The 26,792-nt window shown below is 39.8% G+C and overlaps 1 protein-coding gene across 6 annotated transcripts in view; it reads right to left on the bottom strand.

Annotated features, from left to right (window-relative positions):
* VPS13B (vacuolar protein sorting 13 homolog B) overlaps positions 1–26,792 on the bottom strand; it is a 368,719-nt gene that overhangs the window by 113,405 nt on the left and 228,522 nt on the right. For all 6 annotated transcript variants that reach the window (XR_014010614.1, XM_081204225.1, XM_081204222.1 and 3 more), the window contains exons 34-35: positions 9,298–10,000; positions 2,465–2,602 (exon numbers count right to left, since the gene is read on the bottom strand). Coding sequence is in view for 5 of the 6 variants with exons in the window: in XM_081204225.1 (XP_081060351.1) it covers positions 2,465–2,602; positions 9,298–10,000 (841 nt within the window). In the remaining variant the exon portion in view is untranslated. The remainder of the gene's footprint in view (positions 1–2,464; positions 2,603–9,297; positions 10,001–26,792) is intronic.

Below are 26,792 nucleotides of genomic sequence, written 5' to 3'. Positions count from 1 at the left end.
ATACGATTCAAATTAACCTGCTGTGGACTGTTCCGCAGGGCTGAGGCTGTGTATTAAAATGACGACATTTTAAAACAGCTTGAAAGAAACCAGGATTGTCGAAGTGCAATGGTTCCAATTTGTTCCAACTAATCTATCACCTGCTGGAGATATTATTGTAGTGGGTTTCTGGTAGCTGCTATTTTCCAGGTTTCTCCAAACCACTGACCTTGCTAATGGGTACAATTGTTGCCTTTGGAGGTAAAGGGGGAGGGAACCCTACAAAGTGCTTTTTTATGTATGGTGAGAGGTATGTTATTCATCACAACATGCGACCAACAGAAGTGGGGGAGGGGGAAACCTAGACAAACAAACCTCTTGCAGCCTCTTTGCTGAAAGACAAAACAGAGTCTACCATATTCCTTAATTTGACTGGATAAAATGTTGTACGTAAAAATAACTCATACAGCTAAAATTTGATGAACTTAATAATTTCATACATACAGGTCATTCCAAGAAAACAACAAGGGCGTGCATTTTGGCAGAAGAAAGCTTGCATTTTTCTTAGACTTGGAATTAGTAACTATTAGGTATATTAAACTTTATGAATTGCTGAGAGTTTTTGTAATATATTTTCACAAAGACTGGGATAAAGTATGCCGGGAAGCCAAAACATTCCCAAATTTGATGTTTTCATCTTTGAAAAATATTAAGTTATCTATTAGAAAGAACAGTGAGGTAATAAAACAATATGATAATCGCCATTGTGGCCAGTAACAATTAGCTGACCAACAAGGGCTTAATATAACTTTGCATCTTTTCAAATGCAGTTCACAACTATTAGTCTGCAAATAGAGAACAACATGGTGCATGTTAAAGTAGAACTTTAAAAGCTACCAGCTCATGTACAAAAGGACAACACTTGTGGATGTGCTAAATTTAAGGATGTTTGTTTAAAAATAAACTACAGTTTGGTGACTGAGGCCTCCTTCTTTCTCTCTCTCTCTCATACATTAACCTAGCAGCATGCAAGTCCCTTCTCAGTGTGTGCAAATGTACTTAGTATAGGTGTGGAGAGAGAGGGGGAGGGGGAAGGAGACCTCAGGGAAGTTCTCTCTCTCACTACAAACAGGTAATGTAAATTTAAGGAGGCAAATCTTTCCTAGACACATTTGCATTTATTAGTATAAAATGTCACATAAAGTGAGTTACATGCTAGCCTACAGCATAAAAACTGGAATCTTGAATAATTTTCTCCTAAGTATTTTACAAATGAATGGAAAAACACAGTACAGCTTGACATTTATTCACTCTATAAATTTTGAGATAATTGGAATTTATTTTGCTAGCATTTGTAAGAGTTTGCTAGCATTTGTAAGAGTTGAAATAAAAGTGCTGTAAAACAAATTTAGTTTAGTTGTCCCTACGGTAATCATTAATAAATGTATACATCTTGGAATATTTATAGTTGTTATATAATTTTAAGGAATTATTTAACCTAAACCATCAGTCCACATTTAACATAAACCATCAGTCCCACATTGAGGGACGCAGGTGGCACTGTGGGTAAAACCTCAGCGCCTAGGACTTGCCGATCACATGGTCGGTGGTTTGAATCCCCGCGGCGGGGTGAGCTCCCGTCGTTCAGTCCCAGCTCCTGCCCACCTAGCAGTTTGAAAGCACAATTAAGTGCAAGTAGATAAATAGGTACCGCTTTCTAGCGGGAAGGTAAACGGCGTTCCGTGTGCTGCTCTGGTGCCAGTTCGCCGGAGCAGCTTTGTCACGCTGGCCACGTGACCCGGAAGTGTCTGCGGACAGCGCTGGCTCCCGGCCTCTAGAGTGAGATGAGCGCACAACCCTAGAGTCTGTCAAGACTGGCCCGTACGGGCAGGGGTACCTTAAAAAAATCAGTCCACATATTTATAGAATGGCACACAACTTAAATACCAGCATCTGTAGGGATGTATTTACTCTCTTTATTGACTATTTATATGGTCATGTTGCCCTATGTGTGGAGTGCCACCTAGATTATTTTGTTTAGGTCATTTGAAACTTGCTCCATGCATGTGGGTTTTCAAACAGCCCAGATCAACTCCTGGCTGAGGGTACCATACCTGTTTACTGTGAATTACTACTGATACCATTTTTTCAAAAACTACACTAAGGGCTTATCTAGGTTTCCTTTTGCAATCTGCTTTCCGAGCACAGGTCTGTGATTTCCATGTCCATGTCTGAGTGGGGCTTTTTTCCTCTCCTCCTGCTGCTTTCTCTGGGAAAACTCGCTGTTTACTGCAGAATTGGAACAAACAGCAATCCTTGGGAAAACTGATGGACAAAAAGCCCACAATCGGACACAAAACTGGGAAGCACGGACTTGGTTACCCAGTGAACGCTAACGGTTAAGAGAAAGAGGGGGACTTTGAACCTTGCCTAACTGTTGCTTGCGCCTCTTGCTTTGCAAGAGTAATAATAACGGTATGCTTACCTGGTCCATTGAGGAAGTCTTTAATCTGCAATGAGATGAGAGGAGGTGGGATGCCGCTTTTAGCATCAATTTCCCCTGCCACTGTCTGTAACCATGTCTTGCAATAGTCCAGAGTTTCTGGGAGAGTTTTTCCAGGGTCTACCACAGTGAGAAGAGTCTGGTTATGACATGTTGCTAATACGACAGCCAACAATGTAATAAAGTAGTGAAGGGAAGTAATGTGCATTCATAGCTTTTAAATATCTATGGATGGCTCATATACCATCTAGTTTATATAGAAAAAGTCCTGGTTCATGTGACACAGTAAGGAAAATTGCAGGTTGATGGGAGAGTGAGAAGTGGTGGCCTCCTGGAAAGGAACTCACAACTGCTTTTCTCCTCCCTGGTCCTTTCTGCTCCAGTGCAACACCAAGTGTCCAAACCAGGCTTGTGATTATGGTATCTACTCACCAACCACAAACTGTAGCCAAGAACAAACCTTTACAACAACTCATGGTTAGGGAGGAGAGAACTAAACCAGAGGTATGGGGTCTGTCTTTGAGCCCACACATTCAACCAGCCCTGGTAAACCATGGTTTGGCTTACTTTGTCTTTCAAACCAGGCCACAGTGTACACATATATCTCATATAAATACTATAATATGATAATTATAGAAATGGCTGCATATCATCAGATACTACCAACAAATGTTTAAAGGTGCCATGTATAAACAGTTAAGTTCAGTGTAACTAATAGGTGCCTATTAACCGTGCATTCAAAATAGGTCTATGATCTAATTTCTAACTCTATTAGCAATGCATTCAAAATTTTGTAGCATTCTTTTCAAACGATAAGCACAAAAGTAAAAGCAAGCAAATAAGAAAAGGAATAAACTATAAACAAGCCTTAGAGATCAGAAAACCACATGTTTGGAAATGCAGTAGAGTGGTTCTACTTATGGGTTATTTGATACAGTTTGCAGTTTCACTGACATTGCAATCCCCTTTTACTACTAGGCTTTTGAAGTTAACTTCAGTAGCTTTTCCTCTTGGCCCTCTTTAATGAAACCCCTTTGCTCAATCCTTAATATTCCCAATTGTGACTAAAAGTTCACATTTGGTACTTTTCAGTTCTCTGTCTTTCTTCATGTCCTGGACAATGTATATGAGAAATCAGCACTGCGTAAAACTTTTAAAATCTATGGCAACCCACAGTCTTTGTTATAATATTTCTATTGGGTGTTTTGTTTTCTGTTCTTAAGTAGCTGCAGTGCTTAAGCATTAAAAAGAACCGCTTTAAGAATTTTAGCCACAAAATTGTTTCATTCTGGCTTAATCCCACACTGCATTACCACCATGACCCTTAATCCTCTTTTGTTCTATAGTGAAGCTTGCAGAGAATACTGCTCCCTGATAGTCAGATAATTTAAATATGTTACCAATAGCTTTATTAACAAATAGGATGCGGTGCTTTCTTTTCAAGTACGGTAGTTTCATACTTTTGCTTATAGTCAACATATGGCAGTGTGGTACGGACATATAAAAGTCTGTTTTGGAATGCATTTCTTGACTTAATCACAGGATTGCTATATAACCTGGCAGATATTGAACCTTGTGTAATTTCAAATAACATACTGAAACCAAGTAATTGTGACTTCAGTTCTACATGGGAAGTCAAAGGTTAAACTAAAAGTTAGCACATTCCTCTGTCAGTTTTTCAATATCATTATTTGATCAATATTCAGGTCTTGATTTTACAACACTGTGCAAGCTTGCACTATATATTTTACAATAAGCTCTTCCTTTTCTTTCACTTAAAATTACTTCCTGCTCCACTGGTAATTACAAAAGAATACAATACTGGATAGCTTAAAGGCATTTTCTGCATAGAATGCCCTTCAGCACCAAGATTGGGTGTTTTGTTTTGTAAAATCAACCCTTCAAGTTCATTTTATTTATTTCCAATATTCGTATACAATTTTCATCAGAATAGATCACAAAGCAAAGAAAAAACAAAAATGCATATGTAAAACAGTATTGCATTGAAAACTTTAAAATCCAGAAATAGTATATAAAACATCAACTACTTTTGCCTTTTTAAAGGTGTCAATGAGATTAGAATTGATCATCAGATACTATAGATAGTACTAGAGAATTAAATTTGTCGTACTGCAATCCCATTATGCTAGGTTACTTTTTATGAGCCCTTAAATTCAAATTCTTATTCTCTCTGTGTGTGTACCTATAAAATCAAGTGTATCTGTTTAACTGACAAATTAAAAAATAACAACTCATTAATATTCACCTGAGAGTTCTTAAATAATTCAAACTACTGGTTTTTCAACAAATGTATGTTTCATAACAGTACATGCATGTTGTTCTTAACCTTTAAAACATCTGAATTGCTCCATGTAAAATGGAGTGCTTGCTGTGGAGCAGTACAATTGTTCTTAGGGCATCTTTCTTTTAAGCAGTACTGCCTTAAAATAGGGCTGCCATACACCCAGATTTCCCCAGACATTATTGGGATTTCAAAGGCAGAATTGATTTCCTGGGAGAATTTCTGAAAGGTGACACTTTGTCCTGGATCAATCAAAAAATTGCATTTTTGTAAAAAAAACACACCACAAAACCCCCACAACCCTATAGAATACAGCAGATGTAACATTAATTAAAGGAGGGTATCCATTAGACCTGTCAATCCCTATTAAAAATTTGGAGATTGCTAAAATGGATAATTAACGAACTATGTCTGAAGGAGAAATTGCATACGTTCACTGATTCTGTCTGAGAAACATATTCCATTTATTTTCTAATGGAATATGCTTCACAATTTTGTGATAAAGAAAAAGATTACTGGGAGGGCACATAATCTGAATAACCTGATGATCTGTGTTATATCAAAACCATCATCCTAATGAATCATGGATAAACTAGTGAAAAGCATGATTAAACTAGAATTATAGAACATGTTGATGTGCTGTGATTTCAGCACAGGGAAGTCTTGCCTCACCAACCACTTAGAATTGTTGTATCAAAAAATTCAAAATGTAATACAGAGGAGGAATGGCATCTTAATGGTACAGCTCATGTTCTGTATACAGAAGATCCCAGTCACACCTAAGTTAACAAGATCAGGTAGCAGATTTCATGAAAGTTCACCGCTGGGAGAGATACACTGCCAGTCAGAGTAGACAAAACTGGGGCAGATGGGAGAAGTCCAACCTGATATAAGGCAGCTTTCTATGCAGCTGGTGCAGTCTATGAATAAGTAGGTATTTTATATTTAAACTTTCAAAAAGCTTTTGACAAAAGTCATTCAGATTCTTAAGGGGGGGGGATATTAGCACTCATAAAGGCAGGAAGACATGCTGATGCATTATTAGTACGACAGAATTAAGAAGCAGAGATTAGGAATAAATTGACAGTGGAGAAAAGTAGCATTTCCTATCATATTAGCAGAGAGAAAGAAATAGTAACTTCCTCCTCCAGTGTCCCAACCTATCACACCAGATCAGGAACAAGCTGCAACGGCTTCTTTATAGAACATCTGTGGTGTATGTATTATCACACTTCCATATGAGGAGCTTCCTTGCTGTCTTCAGCTTCAGTGCAGCTCTGCCCACAAACTAGAGATACACACACACACTAATTTTCCTCTTTCAGAACCCTACATTTTCTTTAGAAGATACCACTTTCCCCCACAAAGTACTAACAGATGATCCATCAGACCCGAGCTGCAGGAATTGGCTTGAATATTAATGTTACTAACTGAATTAAATGATTTAAACAATGTCATGCACAGTTCTCAATGACATATTTTCTGGTAATAAATAATACATGCCAAATATCCCTGAGATGTGTGTGGCAAATCTAATTTTTTTTTTTTAACTGCCAAACGCTGACGCTGACACGATAGGATGACCACATTCCTCAGGAGTGATGGAATAGTGAGTTTTGACCACAAACCCTGACAATTATGAGACAATTAAAACTTATTGGAGCCACACCATTGCTTTGTTTGGTCAAAATAAAGCCACATTTATTTTTCTTAGTAGTCTGTGCTTTAAGGGTTGAAGTTTTGAAAATAAAGCCAATGAAATACCGCTAAATAAGCCACCACAAGAACGGCTTTGATGCAATGCTGGTTACTTGATAAAATACCTTAATTTATTTAAATCTGGTTGTTTGTTTATAGGTTTAAATAGTTAAGAGGCACCACAGACACGGGCACAAAGAGGAGAGAGATGGCAATGGGCAGATGGACTAGATACAAAGCTGACACCATTCGAGCAAGTGGCCAAACAGTAGCACGATAACTAAGTGTCTGTGTCTGGTTGCTAGAATTACCATTAGTCCTCTTTACAGTGGAACTCAGAATTCAGAAACTTTCGTGAAGAGAAAGTATTCCAAAATGGAATAGTTCATGGCTGAAGCATTCAATTTATTGATTAATCTAGATTCTAGATGCCAGTAAAGTCCTGCAAACAGGGAAAATTACCTGCCTGATGACCATACACTAGACCCATCTGAGGAGCACGTGCTATTACATATACTAGTGATGCTGCTTTAAAATGTTCCTGTTACATCTCAGAAGAGAGAAAGAAAAGTGTGTATGGTCCCCATTGTTGTCATCACCATTTATTCCTTATAAAAGTATTAAAAAGATACTTAGTGCTATACACTAATACAGCACACAGGCCCTGCCCACATGTTCAAAATCTAAACTACACAAAAAGAGAGGGGATTTTAGAGGCAAGGTGAAAACTTTGCACTTGCTGGGTACATCTAAAGTAGCTCTTTGGATCCCGGCCAAGGGATCAGTTCAGTTTCTTCAGTATTTTATTCTACATACAGCTTTAGTACAGATGGCATTTATTCTCACTATGATTTTACTCTCCTTTTTGCTCAAAACATTTAACAAACTTGTTAATATCTTTAGGCAGAAATTTGGAGAATAAAAATGTGGTGTATTACATCTAAATCTAACAATGTATTTCTTTTCTGAAAATGAAATGGATTGCCCAAAGTTTGGCAAGAGGAGAAGGATTGCTGCTGTTAATCTTAAGCCATCACATGCTGAAGAAGTTAAAGTAAATCTAGGCCAACAATTTCAAATATGAATATCCATATTTTGGAGTGATAGAGAAGCAGTATCTCGGATCAGAATTCTGCTATTTGTCAGTTTTGTCAGCAAGAAGATTGGTATTTTCTTTCCTATTTAATGCTTGTTACTGGCAATGGACTAAAGTAGAAAATCATTCTGTTTCAGCTCGTTTCCTTTTCATCCTTTTCTGCAAATGATACACATACATACCAATATGGTAGTCCTTACTACTGTACATGATCAGCCACAATAAGCTAGGAAGCTAGCTAGTCCATCTAGCCTAGTATTGTCTATGCTGGCTGACTCTCCAGTGTTTTAGGTTGGAGATGGAACCTGAGATCTTTTGTTCTTGCCTATTTAAGTGCCACCTAAAAAGGCTGCCAAAGTGGCTCAGAAAGGATGCCACACAAATACAAAATTCTAATACATTTTGAAAACCAGTAACATTCAAACGCACTCAGGTTTCTGCCAAAAAGGCAAGGGATCTCCCCACCACCACCCCCTGCCCGATCTCAGGGAGCAGGAGAAAATCCTTAGGTAGCAGCTCCTTCTAAGGGTCCCAGGCAGCAGGGTGGTTGATAGTTCCTGTATGGTCCTTCCCTTCTGTGCAAAGGTCCTCTTAGTTGTGGCCACTTCCCCACAAATGTCTGTGCAGTATTCATATCACCCTTTGAAATCAAAACCCTGATGCTACTAAGTGGACAAGTGGCTGACATGACATTTTCAGGAGTGAAAATGGGGCTGAGATAGCAGCATGGAACAGACCCTTCAAAACAACACCGATATGCAATCATATCTTTTTAAAAATCATTGGGGAACCCCAGCAAAATGTGCATTGCTCAAGCAGAGCTCCCCAGAGAAAAACCAGCAGATCCAGATTCCCTTTAATACTTGGATCTGATAAGCCGACTAGAAGGCTTTTCATGGGCCCAAAGGTTTTTAAAGCAGCACTTACAAAGGCAGTACACTTAAGGCAGTACTGCTTAAAAGACAGATGTCATAGGAACAACAGTACTGCTCCATAGCAAGCACTCCATTTTATATGGAGCAATTTAGATGTTTTAAAGGTTAATAATGACATAGTTAAAGCTATGGTTTTCCCAGTAGTGATGTATGGAAGTGAGAGCTGCACCATAAAGAAGGCTGATCACCAAAGAATTGATGCTTTTGAATTATGGTGCTGGGGGAGACTCTTGAGAGTCCCATGGACTGCAAGAAGATCAAACCTATCCATTCTTAAGGAAATCAGCCCTGAGCGCTAACTTGAAGGACAGATCCTGAAGCTGAGGCTCCAATACTTTGGCCACCTCATGAGAAGAAAAGACTCCCTGGAAAAGACGCTGATGTTGGGAAAGATTGAGGGCACAAGGAGAAGGGGATGACAGAGGACAAGATGGTTGGACAGTGTTCTCGAAGTTACCAGCATGAGTTTGACCAATATGCGGGAGGCAGTGGAAGACAGGAGTGCCTGGTGTACTCTGATCCATGGGGTCACGAAGAGTCGGACACGACTAAACGACTAAACAACAATGACATTCATGTACTGGTTTGTGCGAGAAAAGGGGAAAACACTTCAAACTAAAATGTTTAGCTATACAGTACTGCTTTCTTAAGATTTTTTTAAAAAATGTTTCTGAACTTGAGCAGAGGCCAGATTATGTGATCATGAAGGAAAGCTGTCCATTGTACATCAAGGTAATCTATGAACAAAAGAATTATTATTCTGCCAGACATTAAATAGTCTTACCTGTGCACTTGTAGTCTGAAGCTACACCTTTAAGGACCGCATCAAACACAGATATTTCCACTCTTTGCTTTCTGTGATGACAGCTTAAGATCAAAGAAGGTTGGGATACAACAAGGTGCAAAAATGGTTCTAACTGCAAGTCACTAGTTCCCCTGCGACCAGGCTGTCGAACGATAGTTATGCCCAAGGCTTGCCTAGCGGATGATCTTGTGGAAGCATGAAGACTTTCAAGAGATAGAAGACCTGCTTTTTTCCCAGAAGGCAGTGAACTGTTAGCATTCAAGAGGTCATCTGCTGTTACAGATGAAATGCCTGCTCCGCTGGGCTTCTTGAAATCGTGCTCAACTCTCAAGTTTGCTTCAGGAAGGTTTAATGAAGTTTTGGCTGCTTTCTCTCCATCTTTCTGATCCTCCATCGATTTTGATTTAGGTAAAGTGGCACATGAGTAAGTCATGAAGGATATTCGGCTTGCTGTAATAAAAATATCAAAGGGAATGAAGTTCAGGTTCTTCACGATAGAAGACTGCCGAGAAGGACGGGCAATGCGGTGATGGCTGGTACCACTGTGTTGTTCTATTTGGACTATTCTGATTTTAACACTGTCACTGCCAATGCCACTGTCTTGGGCTCCACTGTAACGTGAAGATGTTTCAGTCATGCCTCCATCAGGCATATCCATTTTTTTCTGTTCCTGCTTGGAAACCTGGGAAGAAAAATAGCATATTAACTTAAAATAGTCATATCCTAAGAATTTCCATTTCACAACATAAAACAATTGCTATATAAACATGAGGTCAAGAGAGAGAGAATTCTATAAAAAAAGAAACTTGCCAAGTTAACTTTTAAAATAGGAATCACTCATGAAAACTCAGCAGGTGTCTGTTCCAGAGAAATGGTGACTCATATTTAATGACATGCTAGTGAAAGATGAGGCAGGAGGAATACATGTTTCCTACGTTCAGACTAATTTGTTTTTCAGACCATTTAGGAATTCAAAAGATAGTGTGTCAGCCAATTAAAGATGTTTTAACTGATCAGCTGCCTTTGAAATAATTGATTATATTTAAATAACAGACCTGGGTGAAGGTATTGAGGGGATGCTCATCAAATTTGCAGAGGACATCAAACTAGAAGGGGCAGTTATTACCACAGAAGACAGAATCAGGATTCATGATGATCTTAACAGATTGGAAAACTGGGCCCAAACTAATAGAATGAATTTCAATAGGGACAAAGGTAATAATAATAATAATAATAATAATTTATTATTTATACCCCGCCCATCTGGCTGGGCCTCCCCAGCCACTCTGGGCGGCTTCCATAAAAACCAGAAATACAGTAAAAGGTTCTACACTTAGGCAGGAAGAACCAGCTGCACAAATATAAGATGGGGGGGGCACCTGGCTTACCAGTAGTATATAGTATTTAAAATTGCTGGCTGGATTACTGATCTGCTGACACCATGATGACCCACAAAATTCTTCCTTTTCTTAAAAAAAATATTATTAGAACTTCTATAACTCAATTGCTGCTATAAGCCCCTGTTGTGATGCCAAAAGATTTTTTTGTCATCCCCAAAGCTTCCAAATTTGTCAATTATTATCAAAATAAATAAAAATAAAACAATATTTGTTACTGACTGCTTCATAGCCTCCCCGCCCCGCAGCCGTGATTCTGTGGAGCCAAAAGACTTTTCTGAGCCCCACCCCTGAAAACTCATTCTTAACAAAATTAACACTGGCTGTACTGCTAGCACATTTGCAAGGCCATGAAGGGTCCAGTATGGTTTCAAAGTAGATTGGAGGGGGCCACATGTTGAGATTCCTGCATTGCAGTTTGGACTAGATGACCCGCAAGGTTCCTTCCAGCTCCACCATTTTATGATTCTATGCCCACTTATACATTTCTGTCACACCCTGTTTGGCCCCAGGAGGAGAGAGTTGAGCATGATTCAGTATGGTCCTCAGCCTGAAAAAGTTTAGTCACCCCTGCTGTAGAGAAAATATGACCAGTTCCTTCAGCAAGCCACTTGTTTGCCTTTCACATCTTTAAACCATCTTGGTCGCTAACAGGATGTTGTGTGTTGAAGTCATGACGACAAACAAGTCCTGCTGACTTTGTTCCCACTCAATGCATTGCTGTGTACCACAAGAACTGTAGAGTGGTTAAGCAAAGAATTGGGACTAATGCCACTGTCTTCCCAATAGGCCTGTTGCTAAAGAAAAGGCAATATGGTCCACTTAGAAGATGTTCAGCATAAAATACATAAGAAAAAATTCCCACTGAAATGTGTCCACATAGTGACTTTTTATGAGCCAAAGGAAGCAACTATTTCCTTAGACCTATCAATTTACTGAAGCATAGCTTTGCAAAGAGAAACATTAATACTATAAATTTTTGTTTTCTAGTTACAGATTTTCCAACTTGAATTCAATACCTATTTCTTAAACTTCTGCACTGATTACCGTAACCCTGAGAAACCCATGATATTTAAATATCCTGCAACGGCTTTTGAAGAAGGCTGGAAAAGTCTTTATATTAGACGCAGGCTGAACTGAGTAGGAGTGGTGAGTCCTGTACTGATACTGCACAGTATACAGCAGGTATTATCAATTAATGACAGAGAAGCATGATTCCCCACCCTGCTTTTTAATGCCCAAATCCCTGGTTCTATCTCGAACAGGCATTTTCTATTAACGCATTGTCGCATGGTTTTTGCTTCTAAAAAAAGTATTGTATAAAACAGAACAGCAGCCTTATTTTTCAAAATATTATGCAAAATAGAACATTGGTTTGAATATGTGTCTCAATAATAAATTAGTAAGAATTGTATTGAAGCACTGTATACATTTTTTTAATCTTGCGAATCCAGAAGTGCAAGCTGTTGCACAAAAAAGTAGAATATATTAAACCAAACCATAAAATCCCCCCCAAAAAACCCCCAATAAAGCAATATAGAAATAAAGAAAAGCTTGATAAAGCCATCAATCACTAGTCACAACAGGCCAGTACTGTCTCTAGAAAGCAGCCAGCCTTGGAATTAAACAGACTTCTGCGGGGAGGGAGTTGCATAGCTAGATAGTACACTAGCATTATCACCTTTTGATGTTCTGACTTGGCACACAGGCAATGCCTCCAGGAAAGTATATCCAGCAGACCTTAAGGGCTATGGCAAGACACACAGATCTGCTAGGGATGATCTCTGGGAGGATATATATCGTTATATGTCACTTAGCCAGTTACTGAGTTGGGATTTGCAGCTATTAACTTTAAAAGGCAAGCTTGGCAATAAATCTGGGCATCAAATGGAATATCCTTTTATACTGGTGAACAATTCCAAATGCAAGAACTCTAAAAACGTTCCATGCTTTGTTATGGAAGAAATGGGCCAATATTTTAAAGATGTCAAAATCACCAATATCAGCTTCCTGATAGCAAATGTAATGGCAACGTTTATCGTTGAGCTGCATTTATATCAGTTCACTTACTCTTTACATAACCCATTTAAAACGAACAATAAAAGTTTTCTTTAATTAGCTACTGGTGTGCATTAACATGATCATGATTAAACCATAAAAACCAACTGTACATTACTCAGGTCCCCTATCACATGTGTTTTAAATTATTTTAGTTGAAAATGTACTTTGAGTCCCTTTTAAAAGTTCGACCTTCTGCTTTCAGAGAATTAAATGCATATTACTGCAGTGGAGAAGATAATGTTTCAGACCTCCAGGCATATATTAAACACACTGGCAGCACATTAGACAAAATGCTTTACTTATTAGATACTTCCTATTCTAAACAGTGTCATCAAAGGCTAAAAACAAAATCCATATAAAAGCTGCACAATGCTTCCACACAGAACCTGTGCCAAAATCCCTGTACTTTCCAACTAATGAGGAAAGGATGTGCACTCTTAACATATGAATGTAAGATTTTCCAAGCATTTACTTTAGGAAACAGCACTATTGATTCCATATGGCTTATGTTAAATGAAACTGTATTGGTAAAATAACCTTTAAGATATCTGGCATGATAACTGTAATTAAACAGTATTCAAAGGAATAAAACAAAGGGGAATTTGGTTTCACAATGGCTAATTAAAATAAAATGAAAAAACACAGCATGTCATCTATCAAGATAAATTGTTATTGTTTTAAAAAACTATTTAAAATACTGTTAAAATATACTTTTTAGATAAAATCTAAAAGTACTGGGAAAATATTTGTGGCTTAAAAATGGATAGTTTGGCGAAGAAAAGTAGTATACAACTTGGAATTTTTTTTATGTTGATAGAATAGCTTTAAAACTTTGAGCATAACCAGATGGGCCTTAAATCAGAGGGATTCTACAGTTTCTCTGTCTGAATGAATTGCTACGTGAAAAAGTTTTCAATCGCTGAAAAATGTCAAGTTGATAGTTTACTTATTAGATTGCTTCAGTGCATTTTCTCCATCCTTTCACTTCATGGCAGTCTCTATAGAGAAGGTGATGAAAGCTATGCTAGTAGCTAGGGAACTGTGGCAAATTCTTCCTTGTCATGTGTTGAGATAAGTGACTTTACTAGCTTAACCCCTTGAATTCAAAAGCATTTAGGGAAGATAGAGAGATAAGGCTTAACTATAGCTGCTACAGGACGTGTCCACTTCACGGACACACGCTCCTGTTGCTGGGCATCCTCAAGCATCGTTGTAAATATGCTCAGGTGCTTTTTATTACTAAAGCCATGATATGTCATGAATCTTCCTGTTGAAGCAGCCGTATTACCTTAATAGTTGGACTGTCAGTCCAATGTATTAATATGAAAACTAAAATCTCCAAGGAAATCAAGGAAATGAAAAGCCGGCCTCAAAATCATTTTATGCCACACAGGATTTGGGACAATTACAGTGACCCCATTAAGGTTAGACCTGTCTTACTAACAGAAGCTTCCTATGTTGCACGTTAAACTCTTCTTTTTTTAATGGAGGAGTGTTTCAAAAGCATTTTGTAATATGGCATGGTACTAGTTATTCAAGTTTAAAAATCACAGTAGGCTAACACTAGCCCCATGACATGATTCTAAGATGTTCTTTGGATCGTGGACTATTTTCTGTAAAACCTCATGGTTCAAGCTGTTCAAGTGAGAGGCTTGCAATTACAGCTTGTTAACACTGAAGTCGGTCACTTCCTTTATAGTATATAGATTAAAAATCAGTTGGCAACTTTGAAATGATGACTGAAACAGACCTGACTTCTTTACAATCACAAATAGGTTTGGTATAAAATTATTTGGCTATTCTTTCCTGCTTTAACCAAAGAACTTTCTTAAACACATAGCCTGGAAGAAAATCCAGTTCTCTTGCATATCATTTCTTGCTTTATGAACACACACACAATTGTAATATGCTTATTTGTGGCAGGGAAGTCCCAGACTAGGATTCCCTAGAGGCAACGTCTTCCAACAACTGCAATTTTAAGGAAGAGATGGATCCATGCCTTTGCCCATCCCCTGTGGGTTTGTTGACACTGGAGACCACCTCCACAACACTGAACCCATAGTTGCAAACTTCACGATCTTGAATGAGCCAAAAGCTGAAGAAGGCAGCATCCTTACTTTAACTAGCCACGATGCAACACTCTGGAGATGGGGCCTCTAATCCATGACTACATACTCCTGTTACACAACTCAACTATTTGCTCCAGTATTTTACTAAGACAACTTATCTGCTTTCCCTCAGCTGCAGGAGTGGTATCCATGGTCTTAGACCCACACCCTGGTCTCCTAGCCAGGTGCTGATTTTTGCCTTGCTCATCTGCTCTGCCAAGGGAACCAGGAACTACTGACCTTCCCCTTGCTTGAGCCATCATCTCTCCTTGACGGTCAAAAAGACTGCTCCAAAAGTGAACAACTTAAAATAATGAGTGCATTATTATCCTGCTACCAGTAGTTTAATATATCATTTAACCAATTGGAAACATTGAATTAACACAAAGCTTGTTTTAATGTTTGAAATGCTTGATTAAATTGTGTGAAAATATATATATAGTGGTAGCAAAAATATATTTCAGGGATTTACTGGCTCTGGTACTATATTTTAACAACAGAGAAAACTCCTCAGGTCACATAGTCAAGACAGAATATACTTCTGAAGTGGGTGCGTTGAATCAAGAATGCTATACATCTGCATGAAGCAATTCCATTTTATTTTAGTTATGATTATGTAACAGGACTATTTAAGTCCTCTTTCCAACTTGCATCATAGTCATTTTCAAACTCTCATCTAAACATCTTTAGCCAATCATGAGCTCATTTTTCACATCACATAAAATATGGAACAAATTGCAAGCGTGAAACCACAGAGTAAACGTGCCAATCATATCTTCTTCTTCATTATGACGTCTGACCCAATTTTGTGCTCCAGCTAAAAGTTAAATGCTTTTTGTGGGCAAGAATATCATGACTAGAGCATGAACATTAATTCTGATTTTTTCTATCAGAATTTTAGAAAGGGGGTCATTTTTTTTCTATTCCTATGGAAATGGAAATCCTTTCGAGTCCACATCAGCTCAAAATATGAAAAAAAAACCACCCATAAATAATTACAGTACAGTGTGGGGATTATGGAGCCAGTGTTGTGGAGTCATTAAGTGTGTTGGAATAGGACCTATGAGACCCAGGTTTAAATTCTTATTCAGCCATTAAGAGCAACTCTCAGTCTAACCTAACTCACAGTGGTGGTGGTGTTCCTGGCATTGAGCAGTCGAGACAGATTAGGAATTCTGGTGGTTTACTGCCTGCCTTGCTGCCCAGCATTCTCCCTGCCTGAGCTGACAGAACTGGTCTCGTAGGCAGTGCCAAGGATTCACAGACTGCTGGTTTTAGAAGACTTCAGCATCCTACTGAGGTGACTGGTTCTGGGGTGGCTCAAGACTTCATGGCTGCCATGACAACCATGGGGTTGTCCCAACATGTCACTGGCCCAATGCATGTGGCAGGCCACACTCTGGACTTTGTTTTCTCAACAGGGCAGGAAGAGAGTGATAAGAAGGTAGGAGATACTGGCACCAGTCCTTTGTCATGGTTAGATCATTTTCTGTTGGGATTGAGGCTTTCAGAAACCTTTCCCCTCTGCAGAGGCAGGGGACCAATTAGGATGATCTGCCCTCAGAGGTTGATGGGTTTCCTGACAGCTCTGGAGAATTTTTTTAGCTGCCATGACTGGCACTCCTGTTGAAGCCCTGGCCAAACTCTTGAACATCCAAATGGCTTGGGCTGCTAACACGATTGCCCAGAGCTTAGAGCGAGAGAACAAGCTGGGAGACAGCTTGAACATAAGTGGAGGAAAACTGTGTTCACCTCATTTTATCCTCCTACTAATCCTATGAGATAGAATAGGTTGAGAAGGGGAGCGGGTGACTGGCATGAAGAAATTCACAATAAGAAAGTGAGTTTCATAGCAAAGTGGGGATTTGTGCCAAGAGCTCCAACATACTGTGATTTAATATGAAAGCCAGTTTGGTGTAACACTTTTAAACAAATTTCTTAAGGTGACAGCATTCTATTTAGATAAGGAGAAGCTTTTAAAAACATATTTGGAATAAACAGCTAAGATGTAGTATTTGTGGGCTTTGCAATATAAAACAGGAGAATAGTTAGCTGTTCAAGGTCTAAATAACTATTTAAAAGTTAAACAGTTAAAACAAAATACAAACCATTTCGCTACCAAGCTAGGTTTGTGAAGTTTTAGTAAAATTTATTTAAGCTATACATGAGACATTAAAAAAGGTCTGACACATTTTATCCAATATTTTGATAGACTTTGAAAGGGACTAGCTAGAACATTCATCTCTTTTAGACCACTAAAATAAGGTAAAACAAAGAAAAAAGAAATATAATCCCAATAACAAAGAGGTCTGTTTCAGATAACCAAATAACATAGACCTTAAAATCTGGACTGAACCCAATCTTGCACTTAACACTCAGGTTAAACTGCTTGATCCATAAGGGTTAGTTCTGAAACACATTGAAAAATAAATAAAAATAATTCAGATTAACTTTTTTAAAAAAATGAGGGCAGAAATCTATTTTGGTTTAAGTACATGATTTATCTTTTATGTTTTTGATTCCACAATTTTTTCATGATTTTTCTTAGGGAAAATCAACTTCTTGGGGGCAATTATCATCTTGGTAATGGGCCAGCATGCTGAATTTTACTAGGGGGGAAAAGTAAATGTTAAGTCTTTATCAACAGAGGATTACATAATCCATTGCAACAAATGTTTATCCTTTGGAATAACATACGAAGTTAAGGTCATGTGAGTGGGGCATTTATATTCTGGAAACTGTATGCTAAGGATAGAATCACATCTGATTTTTACAAGAAATAAAAGAAAAATAAAGAGACCATGTTAAACTCCCATTACCTTCTCTGCCAGCAAAAAATGCTTAGGATGAAGTAGTCTAGATATTTAAGATGGCAGGGCAGATGATAAACGACTTGGGCCCCAGAAACCTCAAAAATGGCTTCTACTCCTTTGTACTAGAACAATGGTTGAGATCAACTGCAAGCGCCACCTTGACTGTACTACCTGCTACCAAAAGAGTGCAAAACTCTGTGAGAGGACTCTGAGGAAGCCCAGCATCACAGCTCTAGAGTTCTCAGAAATTTGTTTAAATCAAGGGGAACCAACGTGGTGCACTCCAGTCACTGGACTACAACTCCTATCACCATTGACTTTTGGCTATACTTGCTGGGGCTGGTGGAAGTTGCAGTCCAAAAACATCTAGGGGGCGCCATGTTGGCTACCTGTGAATTCAATCACAGCAGACTGCCAAGAAGCATCACTCTGACCTTGCTTGCTCAGGCTGCTATTTAAAGTGAGAAAAACCCAGAACTGCTTGCATGCTGCCCCGATCCACAATCATTTTTAGAGGATGATTAAATCCTAGTTCCTTTGCCCATGAATGTGTGTGTGCTCTTCTATCTGTAAACAATACATGAATTACGTACTAATTCTTGTACGAGTACTAAAGAAAAACGTCACATGGCATGTGAATGCACCACTAGTGTCAAGGAGAGCATTGGCTTACAAATAACTTTCCATTTCTTTATTAAGGGAGGCAATGTTTCCAATGAAACTTTCCTAAGACCTAATTAGATAAGCATTTGTTAATACAAAAAGAAGAAAACGTAGCATACTTTGAAACCATAAACCAGTAATTGTTACTCCAATTCTTGGGGTTTTTAAGAAATCTATATGCTACACTGGATTAACGGGGATTAACATAGGAAAAGCTGCCATTTGTGCTGTCTGGTCCCATGACGTTATCATTTGTTTCATACTAATGCACACACTAATACACATTACAACAAACTCTGACACTTTAGTTAGTAAGAACGGCTTCTTTCCACACAGTTGCCACATGGAGGCTGCCAGATACTGTCTCTGTATGGTAGCTTGGACTGCAGGGTGGGCAGGTGGCCTCCACATGGTGGCTGTATTGTGAGAAGGGAACCTTGCTAGGGCACCTGAAGTATGAATTTTCAGAAAAAGCAGCAGTACATTTGCATTACATTGATTACCTTTACCATACATATTTTAACTTTTGGATACAAAATACAGTTAGCATCTCACAGATTAATGGAAGTGTGTAAAACTGTATGAAAAATGTGTGGATTTTAAGAAATAATCTCTCTCTCTCTGTATGTGTGTGTGTGTACAGATTTTTCATCAGGGATGGTAACAAATCAATGGCATCTGCACAGCATGTGTATCAGCCACTTCACATTTAAGCTGTCTGGCTTCTTGTATACAGCTTTCTGAAATCTGTGTTATCAATATTTATGGTTTCCCTCCCATGAAATACAAATGGCAAAGTAGCCTTAAATTTACTTGAAACAAAAAGGCAGCACTTTATAATTAACGACAAGAATATTTGGATTGTAACTTCAAATTCAAAGTGCTAAAAAAAATATATGGACAAGTCATTTGTCCATATCAGGTTTAAGTGGACAGTAGTCTTTTAATGCCGCAGTGTGGAGTGCATTTTAGCAGAAGTGCACCCCAAGTTTATACCATGAGATTTAAAATAAATTGAATTATCTGTCCATTTGATACACACACACACAGTCTAGCCAGTCCACACACACTTCCCTCCATGAGCATGCACCAAATAACCCTCTACTGGGAATACCCCTTCCCACAACCCCCTGAATTCATGTAAGGACTCTGTGTGTGTGCAAACTATAATTCTCCTTGAATTGGCTGTACCAAATGCCTTTTCCTTCTTCCCCCTGCTATGTGGAGGGGTCATAGCTTGGTGGCAACTACATGTTTTGCAGGCATATGGCCCCAGGTTAATCCACAACCTTTCTGTTTAAAAGATCTGAGAATGATGCTTGCCATCTGGAGAGAGCCACTGCCAATCAGATCAGAACAGTGGGGTAGGTAGAACAATAATCTGACTCAGAAAAAGGTAGCTTTATACTTAACACTCCTTATACTCCCCTTCTGCTACTGTCTTGGAGAATACCTAGGTTTCTTTTAATGGGGTGTTCTACAACAGAGGACTGCACAGAATCCTATTGAGCAGAAGATGGGGGCGGGCATAATGCATATGTGATGTCGGGAGGGGCCAGAGGGAGGAGCCGAACGGAGCAGCAGCAGCACACCTTCAATGACTCATTCTCTTTCATGTGCAGCCTCTTCTTCTTGCCACCACCACCAGCAGCCAGGGACTGCTTCCCCTGTCTTTCCCCTTACACAACAGGTGGAGGAGGAGCCACCAGCCACTGAAGCCAAGGTGTGCTACCCTCAGTTCCACAACTGGCCTCCTCTTTCTGCCATCACCAGCTAGGAGCTGTTTTCCTGCTCCTTTTCCTCTGAAGCAGCAGGAGCAGGAGGCGGTCACTGAAGCTATGCCACGCTTGGCTCCACAACTGGCCTCCTCCACCCCTAATCATTCTGAACATTGGAGGCCTTGCCCCCGCCCCCAAATATTGGCCTTCCCATAAAAAAGCTGGGCCCCTGGGAGTTGGTGCCTTTTTATATTGATCTTGGTTTTTGATATTCGTGCTTTATTATAATTATGGGATGAGATTCATTTCAGTGGGTCTAATCTGAGTACAGTGGTGCCCCGCAAGACGAATGCCTCGCAAGACGAAAAACTCGCTAGACGAAAGGGTTTTCCATTTTTGTGTTGCTTCGCTAGACGAATTTCCCTATGGGCTTGCTTCGCAAGACGAAAACGTCTTGCGCTTTTTTTAAAAGCCGCTTGAAGAGGCGCAGTTGCGACGCACTGTGCTTCGCAAGACGAAAAACATCGCAAGATGAAAAGACTCGCGGAACGAATTCTTTTCGTCCGGCGAGGCACCACTGTACAACTTCAATTGGATATTGCCCGTAACTTTTTTGTAATCTGCCCTGATGAAGGATAGAGTATACATTCCTTAAATTGACAAATAAATGAAATGAAATGAAGCCCTGGGTCAATCGTCCCTGATAGGGGACATCCCTACTTTTTTTTTTTTTTTTTGGTGAGGAAATAACGGCAAGAAAATTAATGGTTATCTGCACTCTCAGAAACAAATATTTATATACTTATCTAGCAACAGAATTTGACACTGGACTTGTGTCTGTCCAATGTACCCATACAAAATCTTATTTTCAACATGTCTACCTTTTATTTTTGTCTGACCTTTAAGAACTTACCATTTAAAAACATTTTAACCCTCTATTTAGTTGCTGCCATTCTTTTAAACTCCTTTAAATGTTGATTGTTGTTTTCTGTTCATATGTTTATTGTGGACTATACTACTGTTGTTGCTGTCAGCCATCTTGGTTATGTTTAATGGAAAAGGGGACAGAAGTGCTTGTAAATAATAAGAAAGCAAATGGAATAGTAATTACAGGAGAAAACATGTGATTCAAAAGAATGTCCCTTTTACAATATAAAAGTTAGAAGTTATTCAGACCTACCCCTACTACAAATTAAAACAGGGGCCCTTGGGTGCAAATACGTATCTAAATAAATGCCATCATTTTTATTTTCTCTGAAGCGTTTGGCACAAAATTAGATCCTTTTGCACAACGAACAACCTAACCTGCTACTCCATTTGTTATGAATATGAACTGCCGGCTTGGGGTTTCCGTCAGACACAGCAACATCTGATTGTCTCTCCATTGCTTTTTGCTTCCAGCCTGATAAAGAATTTTGATGAACATGAAAGAAATCTTGCTCACTTGTCTGCAGATTTATACACAGAAGACCCCAAAGAAAGGATAAGGCAACATTCAAAGTTATGTGAGTGGACTTTCATTCACGCAGTGGGGCTTTGTCATCCCTTCTGTGTGTTCACCAAATCTTCTTCAGATTGGAGCCTTTGCAGCAAAATATGTTCCAAAGGGTCTCACAACCCTTTGGAACATATTTTGGGAGTGCGCAAGGCACTGAAGTATGGAGGAGAGGCTGTCTGGTCACTGGAGAAGAAGCCTCTTCCATTGGTAGGTGACCACTGTTGGAGGTCATCAAGTATCTTTAGTGAACTACAGAAAAGTTTCAGCTTCATTATTCTTTCAAAATTAAGATTTTTTTTTTCTAAACTAGCAAATGTGCCTGATTCCTTCAACAGTGCATTGTCTACAAATATTTCTTCTGTGAAGTAACATGCCAGATGATTTAGGTTGCTTCTCCATTACCTTAAGTAATGTAAGGTTAACTTTTGCAAAACAAGTTTTAACATAAAAGAGCTGTGAGATCTTTGTTATGTTAACCGAAACTAAACAATCTCACAGAAGCTTCTATATTTGTCTTGAATGCTTTAATCTCAACGACAGATAAACAAGTAAAATGAAAACTCTAAAAAGAATGGCAATGTTAAGGAAGCAAGTTCTACCAGAATAAGGCAACTGTGTATGAATTAGGATCTGAGCATGAGGTATCAACAAATTCAGAATGTGGCATTAGCATAAAATAATGCCTTGTCCTTTAGCACCTACCTAGATCAAAGAGCAACCATTTTTGGCCTTAATTATGTGGTTCCTCTTTAGCCTCTACACAATATGTTTTTTGTTTTGTTAAAATATAAACATTTAATTTACTCTATAACACTGGTTTCAGAAGTATACATATGTTATTCCTTACATATGGTTCTTTTGGAAGTGGGTTTAATTTGATGATTACTTGATATTTGTGAACGAAGTAATTACTGCTTCCAAATCCATCTAGTCCACGCAGTCTTGATACACTCAGCTTTTGCTGCCCACATTCTAAAACCACCTTGTTATTCAATTATTGTAATGTAGCAGTAGCATTTTGCTTTTGTACTTTTGAGGGGGTTCCTTTTATATCATATAGTCTCCAAGTCAATATTTAAAATTCAGACGAAAACAAAATTACATAGAAGAAGCATGGCTGCTGAAGGGTTGGGGGTAGGGTGGTAAGAATGGTATGACTGCTCTGGGCCTGAACTGCTTAAAGTCCTGCCAGCCATCTCCCGTGGAGCATGCTGGACTGACAGTCCCCTGTTTCCAGCTACAATGCACCATGCTAGCTTCTGCCGATCCTCAAAGGGCTATACGTGTACAGCTGCATCAGAGAAGGACTAGAGGAAGCCAACAAAGCATGTTAGTCCCTGACGCCTCCTTCAGAGCAAAAGAACCCTCTTGCTGCCTCCTTTGTCCCCTTCAGTGTGTGTAGGTGATAGGAGACAGAAGATGTTGAGGCTTTAGTCTCCTCTCCATCCTGACCCTACCTGTCTTTAACTTCAACCAAATGGTGAATTTAACTTGTGTTATATCATCCCAGGAATCGTGGCCAGCACTGGCTGGGAGGCTACCCCTAGAGAACTCTGCACCACTGCAAGTGAGTTTGGGCCTTAAGTAAAGTTTAAAAACAGGGGAAATTCTCAAGATAGAGGCTTTGTTGTTTAGTCGTTTGTCGTGTCCGACTCTTCGTGACCCCATGGCCCAGAGCACACCAGACACTCCTGTCTTCCACTGCCTCTCACAGTTTGGTCAAACTCATGTTGGTAGCTTTGAGAACACTGTCCATGCATGCACACAAAAGCTCATACCAATAACAAACTTAGTTGGTCTCTAAGGTGCTACTGGAAGGAATTTTTTTATTTTGTTTTGACTACGGCAGACCAACATAGCTACCTTCCTGTAACTGAAACTAGGCATTCAGTGATAATCTGAACCTATAAGCCAACCCTTCACCAAATGGTCTCAAGATGGATAATAAAAATACAATTTAAAAAACAAATAAGGATTACCTTAAAATCATAAAACAAACCCACAAAATAACAGAATAGCAGTGTATATTAATACAGAGGAAGGGAAGACATTGCTTCAAAAAAAGTTCTGGGTTAAGAGGTGCAGCTGCGACAATCACAGAAAAACATACTGTGATGCAGCAAGATGCATTTCAGAGGTGTGGTCATTCCACAACCTGGGGGTGACCACAGAGAAGTGTTAGGGACTGGCTGGACACTGAGGAGTGGTGGCTGGATTCTGGGCAGCAGAGGATGGAGGGGTTGGAGACTGACTTGGAAGAAGTGATCAGTGAATGGGGAGAACCTGTAACGGCCAGGAAACGAGAGGCAGAGGCAGGAGAAGCTGCAGGATTGGAGAGTGAAGAACAGTTGCAGGAGGAGGGAGAGAGAGGTTGGCCTGGTGTTCCTAGTGTTTAATTCAGTTTAATTTCAACAATTCAACATGATTCCTTGCAAAATAATTTTATGGCATTATGCATTAACACAGGCAATAGGCTTCCTGGTCTCCCTCTAAAACAATTCCATTCTGAATGTCAACATCTGATTTCTAGCAGTGATCTCTTGCGAAACACTAACATTTCCCCCTTTCCCTTGTGTTTACATCCTGCAAATATTTGCAGATTTATGGCTTTTCTTTTCCACTTGTCATTTCTTAGTCAAACTATATATATTTAGCTTCAGAAACCTTGATAATAAATCAGCCTAAAGTTGGATATTTTTTGTTGGTTTTCTTTGAACTTTTAGTTTGCAGATGCTTCAAAGGGCTGCCTGCTGGAGGAGGTGTTTGCAGCTTAGATAACAGAAGATGGCCTTCCTTTACTGGTGAAGGAAATGTGAGAGAGCTTCTAGCGGGAGCTGGAAAGCATATAGCAAGGGGAACAAATGTTTGGCTCTTTATTTCTTCTTCTGGCCGTTCATTCCTCAGAGAAGAAAAACATGGTTGTGAGAGGGAGGCAAGGGAAAACAAAAGCCCTCTGCCATAAAATAATTTATAACAACTCCCAGAGAAAGATAAAAGCAACGATCAAAATTCCTAACGGCTGGAGCTATTACACAGTCTTTATGCTGATATGAAAGTTTAAAATGCAGTCTGAGGGTTACTTAGGCATGGAGGATTTTTAAATGGGCACTGCCAGGAAGCTTCCAATAAACACACATCATTGTGTTTGCTCCTGGATCTCTTGTAAAAGAATAGCTGTGTCAGGACATTTGCAGGAATACAGTGGTAAATTTTGAAGTTCAGGACCTTTCCCACTGCCACTCCTCAGGCACACAGTCAAAAGGGTGCTGTGGTGTATAGCATGTGAAACTTGGGCTGCAGAGACCTGGGCTCACATCCTTGATAAGCCATGAAGCTTAACTGAGTGACTTTCTGAGTGAAGCCTTCCAGATAAAGAGATCATGTGCCAGGCTAGACCTGTCCTTCAATAATGCATATTAAGAATGCTGGCAAACACCACTTTGGCAGATAACACCATCAAAAAATACAGTACCCAAATTGCAACCCCCCACATCTCTCCACCCCTACACTGTTGGGCATGCCATGTGGTCAGAAGTCAGCCCCATTAGAAGTGCTGGACAAGTGTAATTCTGCCTCATATGTGACAGAGAAGTTTGAGACTTCAAGTCTGACACTTGAGGATTAGAGAGGAAACAAAGCAAAGTTCCAGTTATAGATCCATCACAGTAGGGTCAGCAGCAGCCCACTGCAGCTGAAGGAGAAAAGGTCAGGATAGCTAGGAACAGCTGAAGCTAGGGGTAGCACCATTTTCATAGAATTTACTCATTATTTTCACGAAAAGTCAAAATTAAATTTTATTGCGATTCACAATGATATACCGTATTTTTTGCCCTATAGGACGCACTTTTCCCCCTCCAAAAATGAAGGGGAAATGTGTGTGCATCCTATGGGGCGAATGCAGGCTTTCGCTGAAGCCTGGAGTGCGAGAGGGGTTGGTGCGCACCGACCCCTCTCGCTCTCCAGGCTTGAGGAGAGCCCCACCGCCAGCCCCACAAGCTCGGGGGACAGCGGGGAGGCGGAACGCCGCCATCCTGCTGTCCCCCGACTTTGTTAGAAGGCTGGCGGGGGGGGGGGAGAAGCCTGCTCCTCCCTGTCGCCAGCCCCGCAAACTAGGGGGACAGCGGGGAGGCGCAGCTTTGGCATGGCTCCGGGTCCCGTTCTGGGGGCTGCGGTCGGGGGAAGCTCGGGCTTCCCCCGCCCCAGCCCCGCGCCTGGGGGAAAAAATAATTTTTCCCCCTTTATTTCCCCCCCCCAAATCTAGGTGCGTCCTATGGGCCGGTGCGTCCTATAGGGCGAAAAATACGGTAAAAGAATCCTCACATGTTCTCAAAATGCACTTTATAATTATATACCATGATCTGAACACTTGTAGCATTTCATAGCTGACATTATCAGTTGGTTCTGAGTAGCTTTAAAGCCCCCATGAACTTTACTAAATAGTAAGTACACACTTGTGTAACTGTTATAGTCACAGACTCATACACCACATGTTTAATGTTACTAAGCAACGGGCCCTAGATAGTAAAATCTGCCTTTTTTGTTTTGTATTTTGGCAAGAGACGGAGCCCCCCCCCCCCCAGATTACAAGGCCCTGGGCTGTAGCCCACTCAGCCTTTATGTAAATCTGGAACTGATGGGAAGAAACAGCAAGGGCAAGGGTCTGGGCGGGGGAATAAACAGAAAGGTTAAATAGTGAGTAAGGGAAGAAATAGCAAGGCTAGGAAGAGTAGATATAGAAGCTAAGGGTCGTGAGATTACTTTTTCTGTGACAAGTTACAAGAAAATAAGTCCTCTCCTTTCTCTACAGCAGAGAAACCAAACAACCTTGACATGGTTCCCTAATTTAAATCAACACAACTTGTTTGCTCTTTCTGCTGCTTCCCACCCAGTCTCTGAAGTGCTGTGTTGGCTAAGCTCCTCCCTCTCAGAACAGAACCTCAGCAGACACCAACCACAGTAAAACTGGGGTGAATATTTTGAAATCTTTACAGTGGATTGGTTGTGGAAGCGGGTATGGAATGAATCACTTCATGCAAAGGCATTATTAAATAGCTATGTCCTGACTGACCAGTTGTTTCTATAGCAGAATACAAAATTCTAAGTGTTTTACCTTAAAAGGCCTACGCTAATTAAGAAGCGCATGAACTAGAGAGTGTGTGTCATTCTCTGGACATGATAAAAGTGCTATATATTTTTAAAGTGGTTTTCATTGTCAA

The sequence above is a fragment of the Podarcis bocagei genome, assembly GCF_964188305.1.
Source record: "Podarcis bocagei genome assembly, chromosome: 8".
NCBI lineage: Eukaryota > Metazoa > Chordata > Lepidosauria > Squamata > Lacertidae > Podarcis > Podarcis bocagei.
Note: the sequence above shows the minus strand (reverse complement) of the source record. Positions and strands in the feature narration are given on the sequence as shown.